Source organism: Zootoca vivipara, chromosome 3 (genome assembly GCF_963506605.1).
Source record: "Zootoca vivipara chromosome 3, rZooViv1.1, whole genome shotgun sequence".
Classification (NCBI taxonomy): Eukaryota; Metazoa; Chordata; class Lepidosauria; order Squamata; family Lacertidae; genus Zootoca; species Zootoca vivipara.
The window spans coordinates 104,753,274-104,772,611 of NC_083278.1; the positions used below are offsets into that span (position 1 = coordinate 104,753,274).

The 19,338-nt window shown below is 42.9% G+C and overlaps 1 protein-coding gene across 10 annotated transcripts in view; it reads left to right on the forward strand.

Moving 5' to 3' along the window:
- Window positions 1-796: 796 nt before the first annotated feature.
- The window catches only part of MAP4K3 (mitogen-activated protein kinase kinase kinase kinase 3), a 68,727-nt gene continuing 50,185 nt past the window's right edge, over window positions 797-19,338 (forward strand). For all 10 annotated transcript variants that reach the window (XM_035111013.2, XM_035111019.2, XM_035111017.2 and 7 more), the window contains exons 1-4: window positions 797-1,171; window positions 10,345-10,402; window positions 12,569-12,659; window positions 17,339-17,403. In XM_035111013.2, the coding sequence (XP_034966904.1) occupies window positions 1,064-1,171; window positions 10,345-10,402; window positions 12,569-12,659; window positions 17,339-17,403 (322 nt within the window). In that variant the 5' untranslated portion in view covers window positions 797-1,063. The remainder of the gene's footprint in view (window positions 1,172-10,344; window positions 10,403-12,568; window positions 12,660-17,338; window positions 17,404-19,338) is intronic.

A 19,338-nucleotide genomic window follows, 5' to 3' on the forward strand; every position in this document is an offset into this window, starting at 1 on the left:
ACCTGGACCCTGAGATCATCCTCGGAGGCCCATCTTCGTTTGCCTCCTCCAGGAGAAGTTCAGAGAGTGGCAACACATGAACGGGCTTTTTCTTCAGTGGCTCCGTTTGTGGAATGCTCTCCCCAGGGAGGCTTGCCCAGCGCCTTCATTATACACCTTTATCCGCCAGGCGAAAATGTTCCTCTTCAACCAGACCTTGGGTTGATTTGACATCTGGTGCCCTTTTAAATGTGCTGTGGGAGGGGGGAATTTATTGGTTTGCTGTTGTTCTTATATTTATTATGTATTTTGTAGGGGTTTATTATCTTGTGATTTTATGTTGCTGCCCCAAGGTCCATGGATGAAGGGCGGCATACAAATTTAATAAATGATAATAATGATATTCTGTATCTTTATGCTGTGGGCCACTCTGAGAGCATCGCATGAAGGGCGGCATACAGATTTAAATTAATAAGAATACTGTAATAAGAATACAGTACTGTAATAATATCACATTGAAGCCAGAATCAAGCTAAAACAGAGCAAAACCTGAAAATCAATAAATACCTGCTGAAACTCCCACTGCCTGCACAACTGCGTCCTAGTTGGAATGAAAGCCTAACTGTCTCTCCCCGCAAGCTCAAGCTCGCACTGTGGCGCGCAGCCGTTAACAGCTGCCTTTAGCTAAGCTCCGCCCCTCGGAGCGTGCTGGGAGGGCCGCGAGCCAGTCCGGCTCCTCCTCCTCCTGGGCTCCTCCCTCTCGCAACCCTCACCGCCGGGGCTGCTGAGGGGACCTGCGCGCGTGCGCAGACGGCGACTCCGGGCGCCATGTTGGCTGAGCAGGCAGGGGGGAGGCGTCGTCGTTGGCAGCGGTGATCGCTCCGGGTCTTCTTCTCTCCCTCTTCCTCCTCCTCCTCCTCCCCCCTTTCCCCCCCCGCCCCCCGACGTCGCCCACCTGCTGACCCTCCTCCCGCCTGCCCCTTCCTCTCCGTCGCCGCGCACCTCGCCCTCCCCCCCGGTGGCTGCCGCTGCTGCGTCGGAGCGGGGCGAGGGGGCCGCTCCCTGCTCCCGGCGGCGGCGCACCATGAGCGCCGGCGGGGGGCGGGTGTGCGACCTGTCCCGCAGGAACCCCCAGGAGGACTTCGAGCTCATCCAGCGCATCGGCAGCGGCACCTACGGCGACGTCTACAAGGTACCCGCCTCGCTTTCTCCGGAGCATCCCGCAGAACCCCTTTCTCCGCTCCCCCTTGCAAAAGCTAACCCTTCCCCCGCCCCTTTCCACTTTTTTGGGTGTGTGTGTGTGTGTGTGTGTGTGTGTGTGTGTGTGTGTGTGTCTTTTAGCAGGACCCCCTTCCTCTCTTTGATGGTTGCTTGGCCTGCCCGGCCCCATACCTGTGTCTCAGCAGCCCCTCTCCCAAATCCACACATATCCTAGTGTCAACCTCACCCCCGTTATTATTCTCCTTTGATGTGCATCTCATTATTCCTGGATCTTGTGGGTGGAATTCGGGGCGCCACTTTCCCGGACTTGCTCCTTCCTGGCTCGTTTGAGGGGTTCCTTGGAGGTTTGGGGGGGTGTCACCTGCAACCACAGATTTCCTTCTCTATCTCTGACTTGTCATTGTGACACCAGCATACCTCTCCTGGTGCAGCCCCAGTGCATCGTCTATTTTTATTTATTTATTGGATTTCTGAAAGATCATACCTTAAGAGTGTTTCCTATACTGTCGCTTGGCATCCTGAATAAATAATACAGACCCCCCCTTCCTCCTCCCCTCACATGGGAGGATCAAGGTGGCTGTGGGGCGATAAGAAGTTGGCTTGTTATGTGGGGTGGTAGGAAGTGGTGGGTCACCCTATGTCAACACAGGCCTTGACCTTTGGTCCGTATGCCATGCCCTCCCAGACCACTACCTATTCCTCAGATGCTCAACTCTTGTCAGTAGAGGCCAGTTTTCACCCACAACCTGACAGCCAGGTTTCCCTTTCCTGGAGGCCAGTCTCAGTCTTACCAGCCAGGTTTGTCAGTACAAACCTGGCTCTGAATGACCCACCCCAGCTAGCTCAATCCTCAGGGCCTCTGGCCAAGAAATCCCTCCTAAGACCTGTGATCTTTTGATCTATTGATCTTTCTCCCTGTTCTTTCCATGACTTGGCATGTTTTCTTTTTTTTTACTTCAGGCCTACAATCATGACTTTAGGGGCTTGTCCCCCAAGTCTTCCAGCTGCCCCCGAGGCTAAGAGACAGGAGTCCCATTTCCTTTTGGGCTTAAAAAGTGTTTTCTTTCTTGCTAGGAGCTGTCAGTTTGTTATCAGAAGCAGAGTTTCCTGAGAGCTCTCTCTCTCTCTCTCCCAGGAATGAGGTCTAGGCTGTGTTGACGCTTGCATTTAGGAGGTGATGGACTCTTGATAGTGGGAGCTTTAGTCTGAGATTCCTACCAGGCTCATGTTTTGGAGAGGCCTGGTCCCAACCAGAAGGCGCTCTTCGGCATTCCTGATGAACAAGGCACAGCTTCAGACACAGCCATGTTCTGAGAAAGAAGGGATATCACAGAATCATGCTTAACTCCATGTAAAACAAACCGCTTGCCCTGCCTTTCATCAACACCTCACTTTGACAGAGTCCCTAGGGCTTGTTCATAGCAATGTTCTAACATGCCTTTTAATCCAAGTTGTAGTGATACTCTGCTAGAATGCATGATTTACTGAGAACAACTTGTTTTACAATCCAGTGTTGCCTGTCTTTCAGTTTTCTTGCTTCTCCAAGTAATGAAAAATAATGGAAGGTGTGTGATAAAAGAGAGCCAGGATCATTACGAATTCTTAGTAAAACGAAACAAACCACCACTATGGTTCCAATCTAAAGACGCATGTGGACACCCTTGACTTTTAAAACCCTGCTTGGAGTGTGCCATGAGGAGAAGTGGGTTTAGATCACTCAGGAGAGCTTTGAAAAAGCCCATGAATGTTATTTTGAATTTTGAATTCCCTGAGGAGTGAGTGTACCAGGCTACATGGTCTAGAGGTGGGACAGATGAATGGAGGCAGATCTCTACCAAAAATCTGGTTGTGGAGACTGCATCTAGAAATTAAGGGTTGAATTTAACTAACTAGTCATCTCCCTAGGTGCCTCTCAAACCTTCTCCCATTGGCTCAAGTATGTCATGAGGACCATCCCTCCAAGAACAGCAAATAAAGGAGGTGGGGAAAGACCATTCATTGCAGCAGGCAGAAATACTTGTGCTGATGGAATGTTGAATTCTTCCATGTAAATCAGTTTTTAGGATGCAATTCTGTGCACATTTGCCTGGAAGTAAGCTCCACAGAGCACTGTGGGATGTACTTTTCTTTTCTTTTATTAATAACCTTTATTCATACAACCATCACATTTCAGAAAAAAGAGAAAAACAAAGTCCCTCTATCAAATCTAAATCAAAATTTCTAATACATTTGCCAACCTTAATTCTCTCTTAAGTCTAATATCAACACAATTAAAAAAATTATATCAATAAATTTATACATTCCCACTTTATACATTCTCCCTTTCCCGCCCCCAACTCCCCCTCACCCATGTGTGATCTCAATATTTTGATTTCTCTCCTTTAGTTGTGTTAATTTTTATTAACTTATCATCCAATCCTATATAATAAAGTCCCTGTGTCTCTGCGTCCAGTCCCTGTGTCCATGCTACTGCGCATGTGCCCCACGGACACAGGGATTGGACGCAGAGACTGGACTCACACGCGCGCTCTCACCCCCCCAACCCCTCTGCCTACCGTTTACCTACCTGCGGCCGCCACCCGCCGCTCCCCATGCGAGCGAGCGCGCTCTGTCTCCACACAGGCGCACTCGCTTCTAAGCAGCAGGAAGCCAAAGTGGCAGCGGGCGCTTTCTTGGCGAAGGCAATGTCTTATTGCACTTAATATTTAAAATAATAACTTGAATATTTTAATGTCTTTTTTATAAGAGACCGTTCTAAGAAAAGACCAATCAGTCTGAAGGTAGTAGGTCAGATTAGCGGTCACATGAGCCTCTGGTTGCCACAGGCAACGGGAGTCAGCAGATAGATTGCTGGACTAAGATTTGATAGGACGTAGGTTTAACTCACATTGCAGTTAGACCTTCTTTGTGTGCCCTGGGAGGTTTGTTATCTATAAGGATGCTACTGCTACCTTTCAGGGTTGCAGTTAATGCAGTGGTGCGGGTTTGAGGCTGAACTAAGAACATAGTGTAAAGCACTTAGGGGACAGTAAAAAGTAAATAACAGGTGGAGGGAGCTGGTCAATTTAAATTAAACTTTGAGGAAACTTACAGTATGTGATAAGAACTTCAGAGTAGCAGAACTATTTCTAACTCTGCCAGTCATACAAATGGAAGAAACGTAAGCTGGAAGCTACACCTTTCATCCCCCTGTACATAAATTACATTATGTATATGAAAATAATTAGGATTTGCTATCCTGAATTCCAGAGTCCTCCTTGTTTAGTTGACACCAAGATCTTGTTTAGTTGACACTTTGATTTCTGTAACTATTAAGTTAAGCACTTGTGAATAATCAAGTATTTGCATATTCTGTTAAAATTGAAATAATATTGCACAAATACACACACACACACACACACATGCTGATACAGAAAGTACTTAAATGCTGAAAAGCCACAAACTGCTCAGTTACAATATAATAACATATGTATGTCTTACAAAGAACATTGGCATAATATGTTAGTGCAAGAAAACCAGGAAGTGCAAGTTTAGGTTAATAATATTCAGGTGCCTTTTAACTTTGATTTCCGTATACCAGTACATGCCATGAGGATGTCAAACAAGGTTGTGCAATTTGGAGTAGTTAAAGAGCCACTTTATAAACTTTCCTTAATCAAAGCATTCTGTAGTTACTAGAACATTTGCTATTGGCAGGGTTTCACATCTCAGGTTGTCAGTGGCAAACAGAAATGTAATTCTGGCAACCAGCAGGAAATACTTCCAATACACTCCTGTGTGGGAGTCACAGATTTCTTTAAAGCTGCTGGCAGCACAGGAAGGCAGAGAATGCATTTTTCAAATGTTGCCAGGATGTATCCTGTGCTGAGATGGGGTCTTAAGTTTGAAGGAAAGAGTTGTGCCCACATACACATGTATGCATACACACACAAGCACAGTTTCTGTCATTTTTTTTTAAAGAAACAAAAACATCTTGATAGGTAGTGATAACATGCATCTGATTTTTGCCAAATATTTTTGTTTCGAATCTGTGAAAATCTTTGCTTATTTGGGCCATTTCCCACATGATGCAGATGCAAACTCAGGTTTGTTGTATACACCCAAAATGCAGCTGCAGGTCCCTGGCAAATGCATCAGTATGATACGTATGATGAATTTGCAAAATATTTTGCTGATCACATCCACTCAGCTTCGACTTTATGCTAAGAGCTTGTTCTTGGGTGATAACTGAGACAGTCAGTTATACAATTTTGATGGGTGAATTGTGTTGTGTTGAGTCTAGAGGCGAACAAGTTGCTTTGCAGAATGAGACCAACCACTTGTTTGTTACATTCTTGTCCACCCTAGTTAGTTAAAGCTGCCAACAAGGCCTGCCTGCCCAGTTAGGTGGTGGAGGTTGTATGCTGCTGTGGAGTCTGTGTACCCCAGTTTCTTTTAAGGAAGTTGTCCTGACCACAGGCTAAATAAAAACATAACTGGATCTCATCATCCTCAATAATTATTCATTCTCCAGAATTGCTTTCTTCAGGAAGGGCCTAGCCAAAGTGATAGAAACTCAATTATAGGCTTTCTTGGTTGAAGTTTGTTGTTTGGATCCTTTCCAACCTGAGTTCAGAAACTGTCTTTTTGGGTAGCAAACACCAGGAGCTAGACAGGAGGAGTGTGTCCCTGGTGATTCTGCTGATTGATTGATTCAATCATGGTATCTTCCCAGAGCTTTGGGCTGGTATGGGATTTAGCATCACAGTTTTACAGTAGTTCAAACCTAAGTGTTTGATCTCTCTCAGAAGGTGATGCTGGGAAACTCCTGCTCAGCTCATTCAGCATTTGTCTATGGGGTTCCTCGGGGCTGTATTTTGTTCTCTTTGTTTTTTTGATATTTACTGTATGTGAGGTCACTTAGGGGAGGTCATATGGAGTCTGGGATGGGTCTTCTCATGATACTCAGCTCTCTCTCTCTCTCTCTTTTTTCAACTGATGCCAAAGAGTTGAAACTGGACCCAGCAATGGATTGGATTTGGGTTAACAAGAACAGATTCAATCTAGATAAGCTGGAAGTACTGTTAGTCAGTACACAAGCTAAACCTGGTTGGGGAATACAGCCTGCTTGGCATTGAGTTGCACTCTCTCTGAAGGATTAAGCTTGCAGTTTGGGAGTGCTTCTGAACCCAGAACTGCTCCTGGAAGATTAGGTTGGGGAAGGGCTGTAGATCAGTAGTAGAGTACGGTATCTACCTTGCATGCAAAAGGTTCCAGGTTCTTTCCCCAGCATCTTCTGGTAAGACTGGGAGAGACTCACACTTGAAACTCTGGAGAGCAACTTCTAGTTGGTATAGACTATGAGTGGGGAATATCAGGCCTGCGGACCAAATATGATCCCTCAGCTCATTCTGTCTGGCCCTTGGAGCTATCCCCAGGCCAACCCTCTCACCAGCCATGTTTCATAACTGAGGCGTTTTTGCCTGGCTGGAATGTATCATTGAACTCTGATAATGTCTCTTGCTTATTTGGATGAAGGATGCAGATGAGTGTGTGTACAAACTATCAGACTGTACTATGGCAAAATTTACATTAGTTGATTTGCCTACTTCTGCCTCTGATCCTGCCCACCACTGGCAGGCAGCCCTCAGAAGGTTGCCCAGGAGGGAATGTGGCTGAAAAGGGTTCCCTGCTTCTATTATGCAGGTTGTCCAATGGCTTCCAGTTTGTTGCTGGGCACAATTTATGATACTGATTCTTTTATATAAAGCAGGAGTGGGGAGCCTGTGACCTTTCAGGTGCTGATGGACTACAGCTCCCATAATCACTAGCCATGCTGGCTGCGCCTATTGGCAGTTGGAGTCCAAGAATCTCTGGAGGATCACAAATTCCTCATTCTTGCTATAAAGTCCTAAACCAGGCATGTCCAAAGTCTGTTTTGGGGGGCCTAATCTGGCCTGCTGGTTGGTTTAATCCGGCCCCTGTGGCAGTTTATTTCAACTTCAATCCAATTATTTTTAAAAAAGATTTTTATTGGCTTGGAATCTGTAGATATAGATACAGACACACACACACACACAAACACACACACACACTTTTTACATTGCAAGTTGCATTTGATGCCTTGATTGGGATAAAATTAATTTATGAAATGGCCCTTATTTTAAGGAGTTTCATCTTGGAATTTGGTGTAAATTAATGATAAACACATTTATGCATAACTTAATCAGAGAATATGAAAACAATATAAAATTCAGCTTTTATATAAAAACTGTTCAGAACATCAAAACATTCAAATACCTGACATTCAAATACACTGCAGGGAAAGAATTGAAAAAATAAAATATTATTACACCTGACATAGATCTTATGTCTTTGGAAGGGGTTCTCTCTCTGAGAAAAGGCTTTTGAAATGGACTTGCCATTGATGGACACATTGTGGGTTCAATTGCAATGGGAGCCCAGACTCCTCATTTTTTACTATCCTTCTAAAAGGCTGCAAATAGTGTATTAAAACAGATAGTGTTAGTTCAGATTACAAGATCAAATACAGGTGTTTACCCCTACTGCAAACTGATTTATGGCAGTCATATCAGACTATAGATGCATTTGGTGCTGGAACATAAGAAATATCAGCACAATTTGGCAGACGTGATTTTTGAGATTTGTAACACTTACGTTGGCTCATCATCTCTGTGTATGTTGGATCCTTTCCATAATGGTTTTTCATATGAATCCGCACAGCGAAAGGAGTGCAAGTATCTTAGTAATGGAGAAAATCCCTGGATTTCCATATTTCTTCTTTACTTTCTTAACTGGAAGTTGCCATTCTTTATCTCATGGACAGAAGTATTCTAGGAATGGATTCTGAGGGATCCTACTACTTTTTTTAACAGTAGTATCCAAAATTCAGGATCTCACTTCAATTATTTTGCTCCTCATATAAGAGAACAGGAATTAGTGCTTTGGTAGACCATATTGTTTGTTAGTTTCTGTTTATTTATTTCATAAAATTTATACACTGCCTTAGGGATGTTGGTTTTGTACTGCTGAGCCTTGGGACTATTAAAGAAGTGGTTTATAGGCATTGTATGTGCAATATAACATTGTGTCAAGAGATGGCGACGTGGAGTCCTGTTTTTCTCTATCTGTTTTCCCTGTTTAAATTTACAACGCTTTAAACTGAAATGCTTCTTTGATGTCTCTAGATCCAGCCTTGGATTTTCTTCATTAGCCTATTTGAGCATTGTGGGATTATGTGATCATATTGATTAATGGACCTAACCGATTTTCAAGAGACCATAGTGTAGAGATTATTGGTTATTCAGCTTTTCACTTGTTGGCACTTAATATAAAGTGATGACTACTTATTGGCTTAGTCTGTTGGGTCCAGCTATGGTAAATGGCTAGAAAATATGGCAAACACTCACTATCTACAGAATGAACCACTATGCAAAGATTATATGCAGTACCTTGGTTCATGGTGCAGCTCTGGATTGCTGCTTGATATTTTATTAAAACTTCACTGTCCATTGCCATGCTTAAGGCATCTAACAAGATTGCCATTACACAAAACAATTACAATGCAGAATTCTAAGGCTTCAGTGGAAAATTATTCTCGGTGGAAACTTGTAAAGCTGGATTTAGACCTTCCTTTCGCTTCTGGCAGTTGAAGGACTTTCAGTGCTAGAGCAAATATGATCCATGAGGGTTGGCTTTGGCCTCTAAATCTGCTGCTGACAGTTGATGGCCTTCTAAGGTAGCAGCAGTGATTGTTAAAGCAAGTGAAGCAATGAGTTTGACTCATCCTCTGCCTTTACTCTTTTTCTTTGTTCACTAGTTCAGTTTACAGTGAAACTCTGCAGCATCCCATCTCCATGCAGCTCTCTTAAAGGAAGAAGAGACTTACTGCATCAGTTCACTAAAACAAAAAGTCACTCTAGAAACATGACAACCCATCAAATAGTTTCCTGGAATTACTGCTAATATAATATATGGCAAGTCATAAGAAGAACTTATAAACAGTAGTCAGGGCAGAATTTACAAGGCTACGGTGTTTTGGTAGAAGTAGGACCCTAACTTCCATCTGGGTCCCTTCTCATTCCCCCTTCAGTAATACACCGTATTGAAAGTGCAACAGGACTGATAAAGGTATGTGGGAAAATAATGATTGGCAACATCTAATGAAGTCCACCCACTTGTGTGATGAGACACCCCCAATCTGTTCTCCCCTGATGCCGCAGAAATCTGCTCTAGACTGAGTCTCCTAACCCAGAGCAAATTCCTAAGCATGTTTACTCAGAAGTAAGGCCCAGTGACTTAAGTGATTTATTCTCAATCAGTACAGGCAACCGCCCATTTACGCCCATGCAAGTGGCTGAACCGTGAAATGACCTAAAATGTCACAAAGAGGTTGGAACAGGACCATGGGGGGCGGGGGCGGGACAGGAGATAGGGTGTTTGCAGGCTTTTCCAATGGTGTTTCAAATATACACGATTTCACTGGCGCACACTGTGCCTCAACGTAAACCCCGCATAAACAGGTTGCCTGTATGTTTAGAACTGCAGACTTTTCATAGAATAATAGAGTTTCCATCCCCTCCTGCCCGACTCACCTACTGCAGCCTTCTGTATAATATCCAGTTCTGTTCTGGAGTGTCCCAAACCCTCGAGAGCAACTAGCTTTTCAATTGGTATGAGGAGCTGGATGGGATGCCCTTCCTGGTATGAGCCATAGTGCTTTATTGCTAGTGCAGAGCCTCCACTGGATATAACCGGGTGACTTTATCACAAACCTGAGTAGCATTCGATTGTTTTATAATGCAAATTGGACTACTACTGTGGTATGAATAATTAAGGCACACTGATATTTTTAGAGTGTCTTCCCCCCCCCCTCAAAGGTCTAGATAGCTTATTGCATGCTTTTAATAACAACAAAATGACACACACACACACACACACACACACACACACACACACACGTATATTGGAGTGAAGATTCCCTCGTGACTGTTTAACTATGATTTTAAATTTGCCCTTCCATCCACCAGAACTTTGAAGGTGGCTCAGTTAAATGTTGAGTGTCCAGATTCCAGCATTTTAAGTGCTTTAGTAGCACTGCTTGTTTTCTTAGTTCTAATATCCTTTGGTTGTATTTTTTAATAGGCTCGGAATGTTAACACAAGTGAACTGGCAGCGATTAAAGTAATAAAATTAGAACCAGGTAAGCTTTTCATTTTTTTCTACCTTGTAGTTCTATTTCCATTTATCCTTTTTGTGTGTTCCCCATCTTCTTCTTCTTTTGGTGTGTGTGTGTGTGTGTTGTTGTCTTTAAAAAAGGTGTCTGAATGAACCATGGCGCCTGGATAACTATTGTTAGCAACTAATTTCCCTAAAGAATAACTGTAATCTTATCAGAGCGCTTTTTAACAGTCTTTGGTTAAGGTAATATCCAAGTGGGGCAACCCACTTGTATAAGGGACTTCCACTTCCACAGTCAGGATTTGCCTTAACTCACTTCTCCTGTGTGCCCCCCAAACCTGTTCTGGATGGTTGGGGAGTCTGCAACCACACCAAAATGTGTTAGGTTGGTGCCACAGTTCCTAAGGCCCTGCTGTGCACACTCTTTGGTCTCAATAAGTAAGGAGTTGAAAGTCTGGCAGAAAAAAAATGAATGAATTCCCGCCCCCCACAAATACAAGTGAATAAAATATGTTACTGTTTATCAGTTCCTGACCTTTCCTGTCTTAACCTCTGATAGTATAGAATTATTTATTCCAAGTTTAGGGGGGAGAAATACTAGAAAAACCAAAGCAATATAACAGCTTTCTGCTAGCAAGACTGACGAAAATGGCAAAAAGAGCAACATTCACTAGCATATTTCTGCCTTGTATGCTGATAAGGCTTACTGTACAGTCACACCACCCTGAAATTCTGTGTTCTTATTTAAAGAAGATGATCTAAGCAGGGAAGTGGCTGTAGGTAACACTTTGGCTGTATTTCAAGGACCTTTGTAAGTTACAGAACACCTAGAAACCAACACAGCCGGGTGCAAAGGAAAGAGTAAAGGGATAAACTTCCCTCTCTAGAGAAGTCTGTGCCAAGTCAAACATACAAGGAGGTTGCAGACTTTGTGAACATAACTAGCAGTGGGTCTTCCTGTGTGTATCTTCGCCTCCTGGAATCAAAGCAGTGTATATTCCTGTAGAATATCACTTTTTGATTTTAAAACCCAGATATTCCTAGTGCTTAATGGCTTGGAGAAAAGTTTGAGAAACGTGTGAATGGTGCCTACAGTAGTTAAAACATGAGAACTGTGAGTGGATTTCCACAAGGCTTCTAACGATCACAAATGCGACACTTCAGTGATCAGAACAGCTGCTATTCACTGGGCTCTGTTCTTTTGTCATTCCCAATATGCCCACACATATCTATTCCCCATTTATCCTTGCCAAAAACTCCATACCCTTTGAAAAGCTGACGCTTGGAAGCAAAATGAGCTGTGCCCTGTAGCTGTGCACATGCAAATTAGCCTGACTTGCTAATAAGACACTTGCCCTAGTCATGCTTGGTGGTGTGCATGCCATTTTTTCTGCGTATAAATAATATGCATGCAGGAAACTGTTGCATGTATAGCAGCAGGCCTGGAGAAGGAACTAGTCCTGATATTCAACACAGATCTACTGCCGAAACAAAAACACCCACGTGCAATTCTCTCTCTCTCCACGTAAACACCAGATTATCTCTGGTGTTTCTCCAGCAGCAGCATCTACTGCCCTGGGGCAGAGAGACCTTCCTGTGCTGTGCTGTCAGCATGTCATGCAAATCTGCCTTAAATATTAAGGGCAGTAAGAGGAGAATTCAGCATAGGGCAGGGGATTTCAACAAACCCTTTGGATGGCACTGTGTTAAAATGCCCACTGATACAGTTTAACTAGCTAATATTTATTGATATTATATTTATATCTTTTCCTCCAAGGAGCACAAGGCGGCACCACAATTCTGCTCCCATTTGTATCCTTGCAGCAACACTGCAAATTAGGTTAGGCCATGAGAAAGTGACTGACCAAAGGTCATCCTGTGAGCTTCATGGTTGACGGGATTTGAACCCTGGTTTCCCGTGTCGTAGTCTGACATAACTACTTCAACACAAGAACTCTTGAAAACAATTGCTTGGATTGTTTCAGTGTTTTTTTCAGAAAATCTGAATAAGTGGGTTATTGATAACAGGGAGGGGGGAAAGAATAATGCTCTTTATATAGTGTATTTTATATAGTGTATAGACATGCATTGTCTAGGTAAACCTTACCACAGCCTTTTAAGGTAAGCCAGTATTTATTGTTATCATCCCTTACTGAGTTACTAAAAAAAAATGTGCTCTCTTTTGTAGGCGAAGATTTTGCTGTTGTGCAGCAGGAAATCATTATGATGAAAGACTGTAAGCATGCAAACATTGTTGCTTATTTTGGCAGCTATCTCAGGTATATTTTTTATGCGGTATTTTATTCTTCTAAGAATTCTTCACTGCTTGCAAAAATAAAAGACCTATTATGACCCTGAATTTGGGTGGTGGGGGTGGGGGGCATAGGGAGGGGATTTACCAGTACCAAGTTTTAATTATCTGTGGCATGCTGTACTCCCTAGGGAGTTTGTTTCGTCTGGTTTCTCATATCCATAGCAAATCACTTCAAACTCCTTGGTGGTTCCTGCCCTAGAGTATACACAGGGCACGATCATCCTTTTTTCTGGAAAACGATTATGTAGGCTCTCTTCTCCCCATCACAAGTTCTTGCTTCGTTGCTCTGCATCAGGGGTGGCCAACTTCCAGGAGACTGCGATCTACTCCCAGAGTTAAAAAAATTGTGGAGCTTTTTTTACAGAGGGGGAAAATGCTCCGTTTTAGTGGGGTTCAGGGAATAAAGTTCTGTTTGGGGGGGAGGCTGCCAAAATTTTAGGGGGAGGGGGATTAGCCACTCAACAAAATATTGCTCTGGAAGCAGTCTTCCGTTCAAGAGAAAAGGAGGGGAGAGGGGGTGGGGCCAGGTGCTCTTAGGCCTGGCATCCCCAAACTGCGGCTCTCCAGATGTTTTGGCCTACAACTACCATGATCCCTAGCTAACAGGACCAGTGGTTGAGGAAGATGGGAATTGTAGTCCAAAACATCTGGATGGCCGCAGTTTGGGGATGCCTGTCTTAGGCAAGAGCAAAGGAAAAGGGGCCCACAATCGACAGCGATCGACTTGAACCTCCCAGGGATAAACCAGTCGATCCCGATTGACCTGTTGGACATCCCTGCTCTACACCATTTCCCCAGGCTGTATGGGTACTTCTCCTCCAGCACAAAGGAGGATGAAGATGGAACCTAGTCAGAGTGGAGGAGCCAGATGGAGTCTTTTGCTTCGAGAGTACAGTTGATCCTTTTAATCTGTAATCAAAGAATTAATCAGTCACGGCTGGCTAATCAATTAATGCTATCATCCCTCAGTTGAACAAATCCTTATTATACTTCTGCAGAGTACTTTTCCTGTATTAGCGAGCACTTTCTCTGTATTGCGTTAAAGACCAAGACATTCCTCTCCAGCTGTTTCTCTTGTTAATCAGGTTGTCAGCTTTTCCTTAGGCATGGCTTTTTGGCCAGGCAAGCAGAAATGTATCAAGTGAAGTTCTTCTTGATATTCAGTTATCATTATTGTGATGAGGTGGGGGGTGGGGGAACCCCTCTTGCCAAATTTCCAAATGTCAGTTTGGTGTCATCTGCAAATTGGCTAAGCATCCCCTCAATTCCTTCATCCAAGTTGTTTATAAAGATGTTCCCCGAGTAGTTCCTTCTAAACTCTCATTGGAACTAGTCACAGCACATCAAGCCTTAATATTCTGCTTTGAATGTTTTCGGGACCATTTGTGATTGAATTTAACCACATTTTTGACGTGTGCTGTTGAACCTTAGCTGAAGATATTTTTGTCTTCAGCAGTTTATTTAAAGCTGTTTCATACTCGTTTTCTTAAGACTCATTGAATTTAATCAGACAGGCTTTTTAGTGAAGGCTCATTGAGTTACTTCAAGTGGCATAAATTCCATTGAATTCCGACATCCTAAATTTCTTATTCATGAAAACCATGCAATTCATAGACTCATATAATTGTGCAGTTGGGAAGGGACCACGAGGATCATCTAGTCCAACCCCCTGCAATGCAGAAATATTTTGCTCAAGGTGGGGTTCAAACCCACAACCCTGAGATTAAGTGTCTCATGTTCTACCAAGTGAGCTATCTCTTTATCTCTTTTCTCTTTGTGTAATGTTAGGCATCAAATTCCAAGTTTCACTTGTTGTTGTTGTTTAGTCGTTTAGTCGTGTCCGACTCTTCGTGACCCCATGGACCATAGCACGCCAGGCACTCCTGTCTTGCACTGCCTCCCGCAGTTTGGTCAAACTCATGTTCGTAGCTTCGAGAACACTGTTCAACCATCTTGTCCTCTGTCGTCCCCTTCTCCTAGTGCCCTCAATCTTTCCCAACATCAGGGTCTTTTCCAAGGATTCATCTCTTCTCATGAGGTGGCCAAAGTATTGGAGCCTCAGCTTCACGATCTGTCCTTCCAGGGAGCACTCAGGGCTGATTTCCTTAAGAATGGATAGGTTTGATCTTCTTGCAGTCCATGGGACTCTCAAGAGTCTCCTCCAGCACCATAATTCAAAAGCATCAATTCTTCGGCGATCAGCCTTCTTTATGGTCCAGCTCTCACTTCCATACATCACTACTGGGAAAACCATAGCTTTAACTATACGGACCTTTGTCGGCAAAGTGATGTCTCTGCTTTTTAAGATGCTGTCTAGGTTTGTCATTGCTTTTCTCCCAAGAAGCAGGCGTCTTTTAATTTCGTGACTGCTGTCACCATCTGCAGTGATCAAGGAGCCCAAGAAAGTAAAATCTCTCACTGCCTCCATTTCTTCCCCTTCTATTTGCCAGGAGGTGATGGGACCAGTGGCCATGATCTTGGTTTTTTTGATGTTGAGCTTCAGACCATATTTTGCGCTCTCCTCTTTCACCCTCATTAAAAGGTTCTTTAATTCCTCCTCGCTTTCTGCCATCAAGGTTGTGTCATCTGCATATCTGAGGTTGTTGATATTTCTTCCGGCAATCTTAATTCCGGCTTGGGATTCATCTAGTCCAGCCTTTCGCATGATGAATTCTGCATATAAGTTAAATAAGCAGGGAGACAATATACAACCTTGTCGTACTCCTTTCCCAATTTTGAACCAATCAGTTGTTCCATATCCAGTTCTAACTGTAGCTTCTTGTCCCACATAGAGATTTCTCAGGAGACAGATGAGGTGATCAGGCACTCCCATTTCTTTAAGAACTTGCCATAGTTTGCTGTGGTCGACACAGTCAAAGGTTTTGCATAGTCAATGAAGCAGAAGTAGACGTTTTTCTGGAACTCTCTAGCTTTCTCCATAATCCAGCGCATGTTTGCTATTTGGTCTCTGGTTCCTCTGCCCTTTCGAAATCCAGCTTGCACTTCTGGGAGTTCTCGGTCCACATACTGCCTAAGCCTGCCTTGTAGAATTTTAAGCATAACCTTGCTAGCGTGTGAAATGAGCGCAATTGTGCGGTAGTTGGAGCATTCTTTGGCACTGCCCTTCTTTGGAATTGGGATGTAGACTGATCTTCTCCAATCCTCTGGCCATTGCTGAGTTTTCCAAACTTGCTGGCATATTGGGTGTAGCACCTTAACAGCATCATCTTTTAAAATTTTAAATAGTTCAGCTGGAATATCATCACTTCCACTGGCCTTGTTATTAGCAATGCTTTCTAAGGCCCATTTGACTTCACTCTCCAAGATGTCTGGCTCAAGGTCAGCAACCACACCACCTGGGGTGTATGAGACCTCCATATCTTTCTGGTATAATTCCTCTGTGTATTCTTGCCACCTCTTCTTGATGTCTTCTGCTTCTGTTAGGTCCTTACCACTTTTGTCCTTGATTATGGTAATCTTTGTACAAAATGTTCCTTTCATATCTCCAATTTTCTTGAACAGATCTCTGGTTTTCCCCATTCTATTGTTTTCCTCTATTTCTTTGCATTGCTCATTTAAGAAGACCCTCTTGTCTCTCCTTGCTGTTTTTTGGAAATCTGCATTCAGTTTCCTGTATCTTTCCCTATCTCCCTTGCATTTTGCTTGCCTCCTCTCCTCCGCTATTTGTAAGGCCTCGTTGGATAGCCATTTTGCTTTCTTGCATTTCCTTTTCCTTGGGATGGTTTTCGTTGCTGCCTCCTGTATAATGTTACGAGCCTCCATCCATAGTTCTTCAGGCACTCTGTCCACCAAATCTAAATCCTTAAACCTGTTCCTCACTTAAAACCTACTAATACGAACTTTCCTGCTTAACAGTGAGGTAGAAAAGGCCCAGAGACTTCCCTTGTTAAGACTCTTTATGATCTGGAAGGAATTGCAGTTTCCTAAAATAGCAAGGCAAATCTTGTGTGGCTAGTTTGCAGTTTTATCAGAATGCAAGAATATGTGCCGTTACATTTGTGGCAAATATAGTAAATTAGCCAGGAAGCTGAGATACAGCATCATTATTTAGATGTGTCCTGCATTTTTTTTTTACATTGTGCGGCAAATTTAATTGTTACTGTGTCTCAACTTCTGCATTTGGACAGCATTTTGAACCATGTTGCATGTTATGTGCTGCCTCATGTGGTTTTGTATTTATTTTAGATTTCCCCCCCCCCCCTGCTTACTCTGAAGGCTGTAAATTGGTTACGTCATTTTAAAACCAGAAGTGTAAGCATTGACAGTAGAAAACTGAGAAAAATCCTAATAGAATGAAATCCTCCAAAGACTGGCCATTGAAATGCCCCCCCCAATGGTATTGCATCATTTCCTTCAGCACCTCTTCCAAGAAGAAAATCCCATAGCTATGTATCAGTGATAGATAACACTTCTGAATATGGTTGTGGTGCCCAGTTCAAATAGGAGAGCACTCTTTGTCAGTTTTGGAGTTTTCTGCAGAAGATAGAGAAGGGAGAGGTGTGCAGGGCAAAAGGTGAAGGCTTTAGTGCTTATCGAAAAAGTAGGGCAAAGTTACCATTGTTAACCATTAAGACTGCATTTATTGTTTATAAATATGCAAAACTAATAAAATTTGATTTTTAGACGTGATAAACTGTGGATTTGCATGGAGTTCTGTGGAGGCGGTTCATTGCAGGACATTTACCATGGTAAGTTAAAGAGAGGTGTAATTCTTCTTAGAAACTGCAGATAGAAGGTGGGAAATTAAGAGGGCTCTGTTGACTCCTTTATTAATTCCATATTGGACCTAGAAAAGTTTATTTTAAAGCCAATAGAAACTACACAATGTATGAACTATATAGTCTACAGGCACCACAAAATAGCATGCCAAGCCTCTTGACTATAATATGAATATTCACTGACTGTAATAACTGCTCAATATAACAGCCCTTCTGCCTTAATTCTTTTTCTGAACATTACCTTGCTTTGCTTTCAGCACTGGCAGTTGTGAAAGCTTGCAGTTGGTTACAATGTACTGTAAGAAGGTAGTTTTGTAAGACACTCATGGTAAAAGGAGAATAGAGGATGGATAAGCCACTTCTAAACTTTCATTTTACCTTCATATATTCAACAGACACCCATGTTTTAATAACAGTAAAATCTCTTTGCACACCACCATTCCTTAAATAAAAACGGTGAAACAAGTAAATTGACATGGAATTCTGCACATCTTGTAACAATCCTTGTTGGTTTCCGGATATGTGATAGTGAAATATTTGCAACCTGATCCTAGGCACAATTAAGTCCTATTGCTCTCAGTGGAATTTAATATGTTTGTTTTTACATTTCGTATCCTGCCTTTCTGTAATAATATCAAACCCAAGGCAGCTTACAGATGGCTCCCTCTAATCACATAACTTAGTTGGCAAGTGCCAATAGAAGTGGAGCCATAATGGGGCCTCTGAGAAACAATAGGGAAGAATTGTTATACATTGGTACATCAGTTTAAGAACAGTCCTGTTTACGAACGATTCAGTTTACGAACTCCGCAAAAACAGAAGTAGTGTCCCAGTTTGCAAACTTTACATTGGTCTAAGAACGGAATCCAAGCGGTAGAAGGGCACCGGCGGCGGGAGCCTCATTAGGGAAAGTGTGCCTCGGTTTAAGAACGATTTCGGTTTAAGAACGGACTTCCGGAACACATTAAGTTCATAAACCGAAGTACCACTATACTTCAGGAAACATCTCAGTGAGGACTGATCATGCTTAGTAACCACCTAATTCCAAGTGTCTGTTGGAAAAGAGAGAGTGGAATGCCCTGCTTGAATGGAATAGCTGTCTGTAACCCCAAACAGAAAGGAGGATATGATGCAACACTTTGCTGCAGGTTCCTCTTGTAAATAGATAAATTGCAACAAAATTTGAAAACAGCTCTAACAGGGAAACAAGTCAATTAGTGGTAAAAACAGCAACATGAAGTATGCTTAGGATCCCAGCATTTTTATTTATTGCTCAGCAAAGTTTATCAGAGACATTTAATCTTGTTAGATTTGCAGTTGAATGTTTTGATTTTCTCTGCTAGTCAAGTGTACAGCAGGGTTTGGAAAATGCCAGCCAAATCTTCTTATTGAGTATAATATGCCACGTGTGTGGACTTACTAATATAACATGTACCAAGGTAACAAGCTCTTGTTTGGCCCATCTAGTGTGGTGCAGTTTTCAGTATGCTGAAGGCAGAGTTTGCTGCCCCAAACTATGCCCAGTGTCACAGAGTGCGGCCCCACTCAAAAGTCTTATTTGCACAGCATGGAAGGGATTTAACCCAGTGATGATGCTTGGTCATATTTCAGCAGAAACCTGGACACACTGCAGCGTATTGTTATTTGCTGGGGTTCTGCTGGGCTGCAAAGCAGTTTCCTTCGTATTCTTGCTAATCTCCTCCCCTTATTTCTCCAGACTGCGTTTTCTCCACTTGCAATAGTTGAACAAATTCACAGGGAGGGAAAGTGGAGGGTTTTCCCTCCCGTTGAATGATAGCTGTTACTCAAGCTGTCACTCTTTTATGCTTGACAAAGAAGAGAGTTCTTCTCTCCTACAGGCATATTGTGTTATTTCGTTATGCCTCGTCATTCCTATGTTTCTCT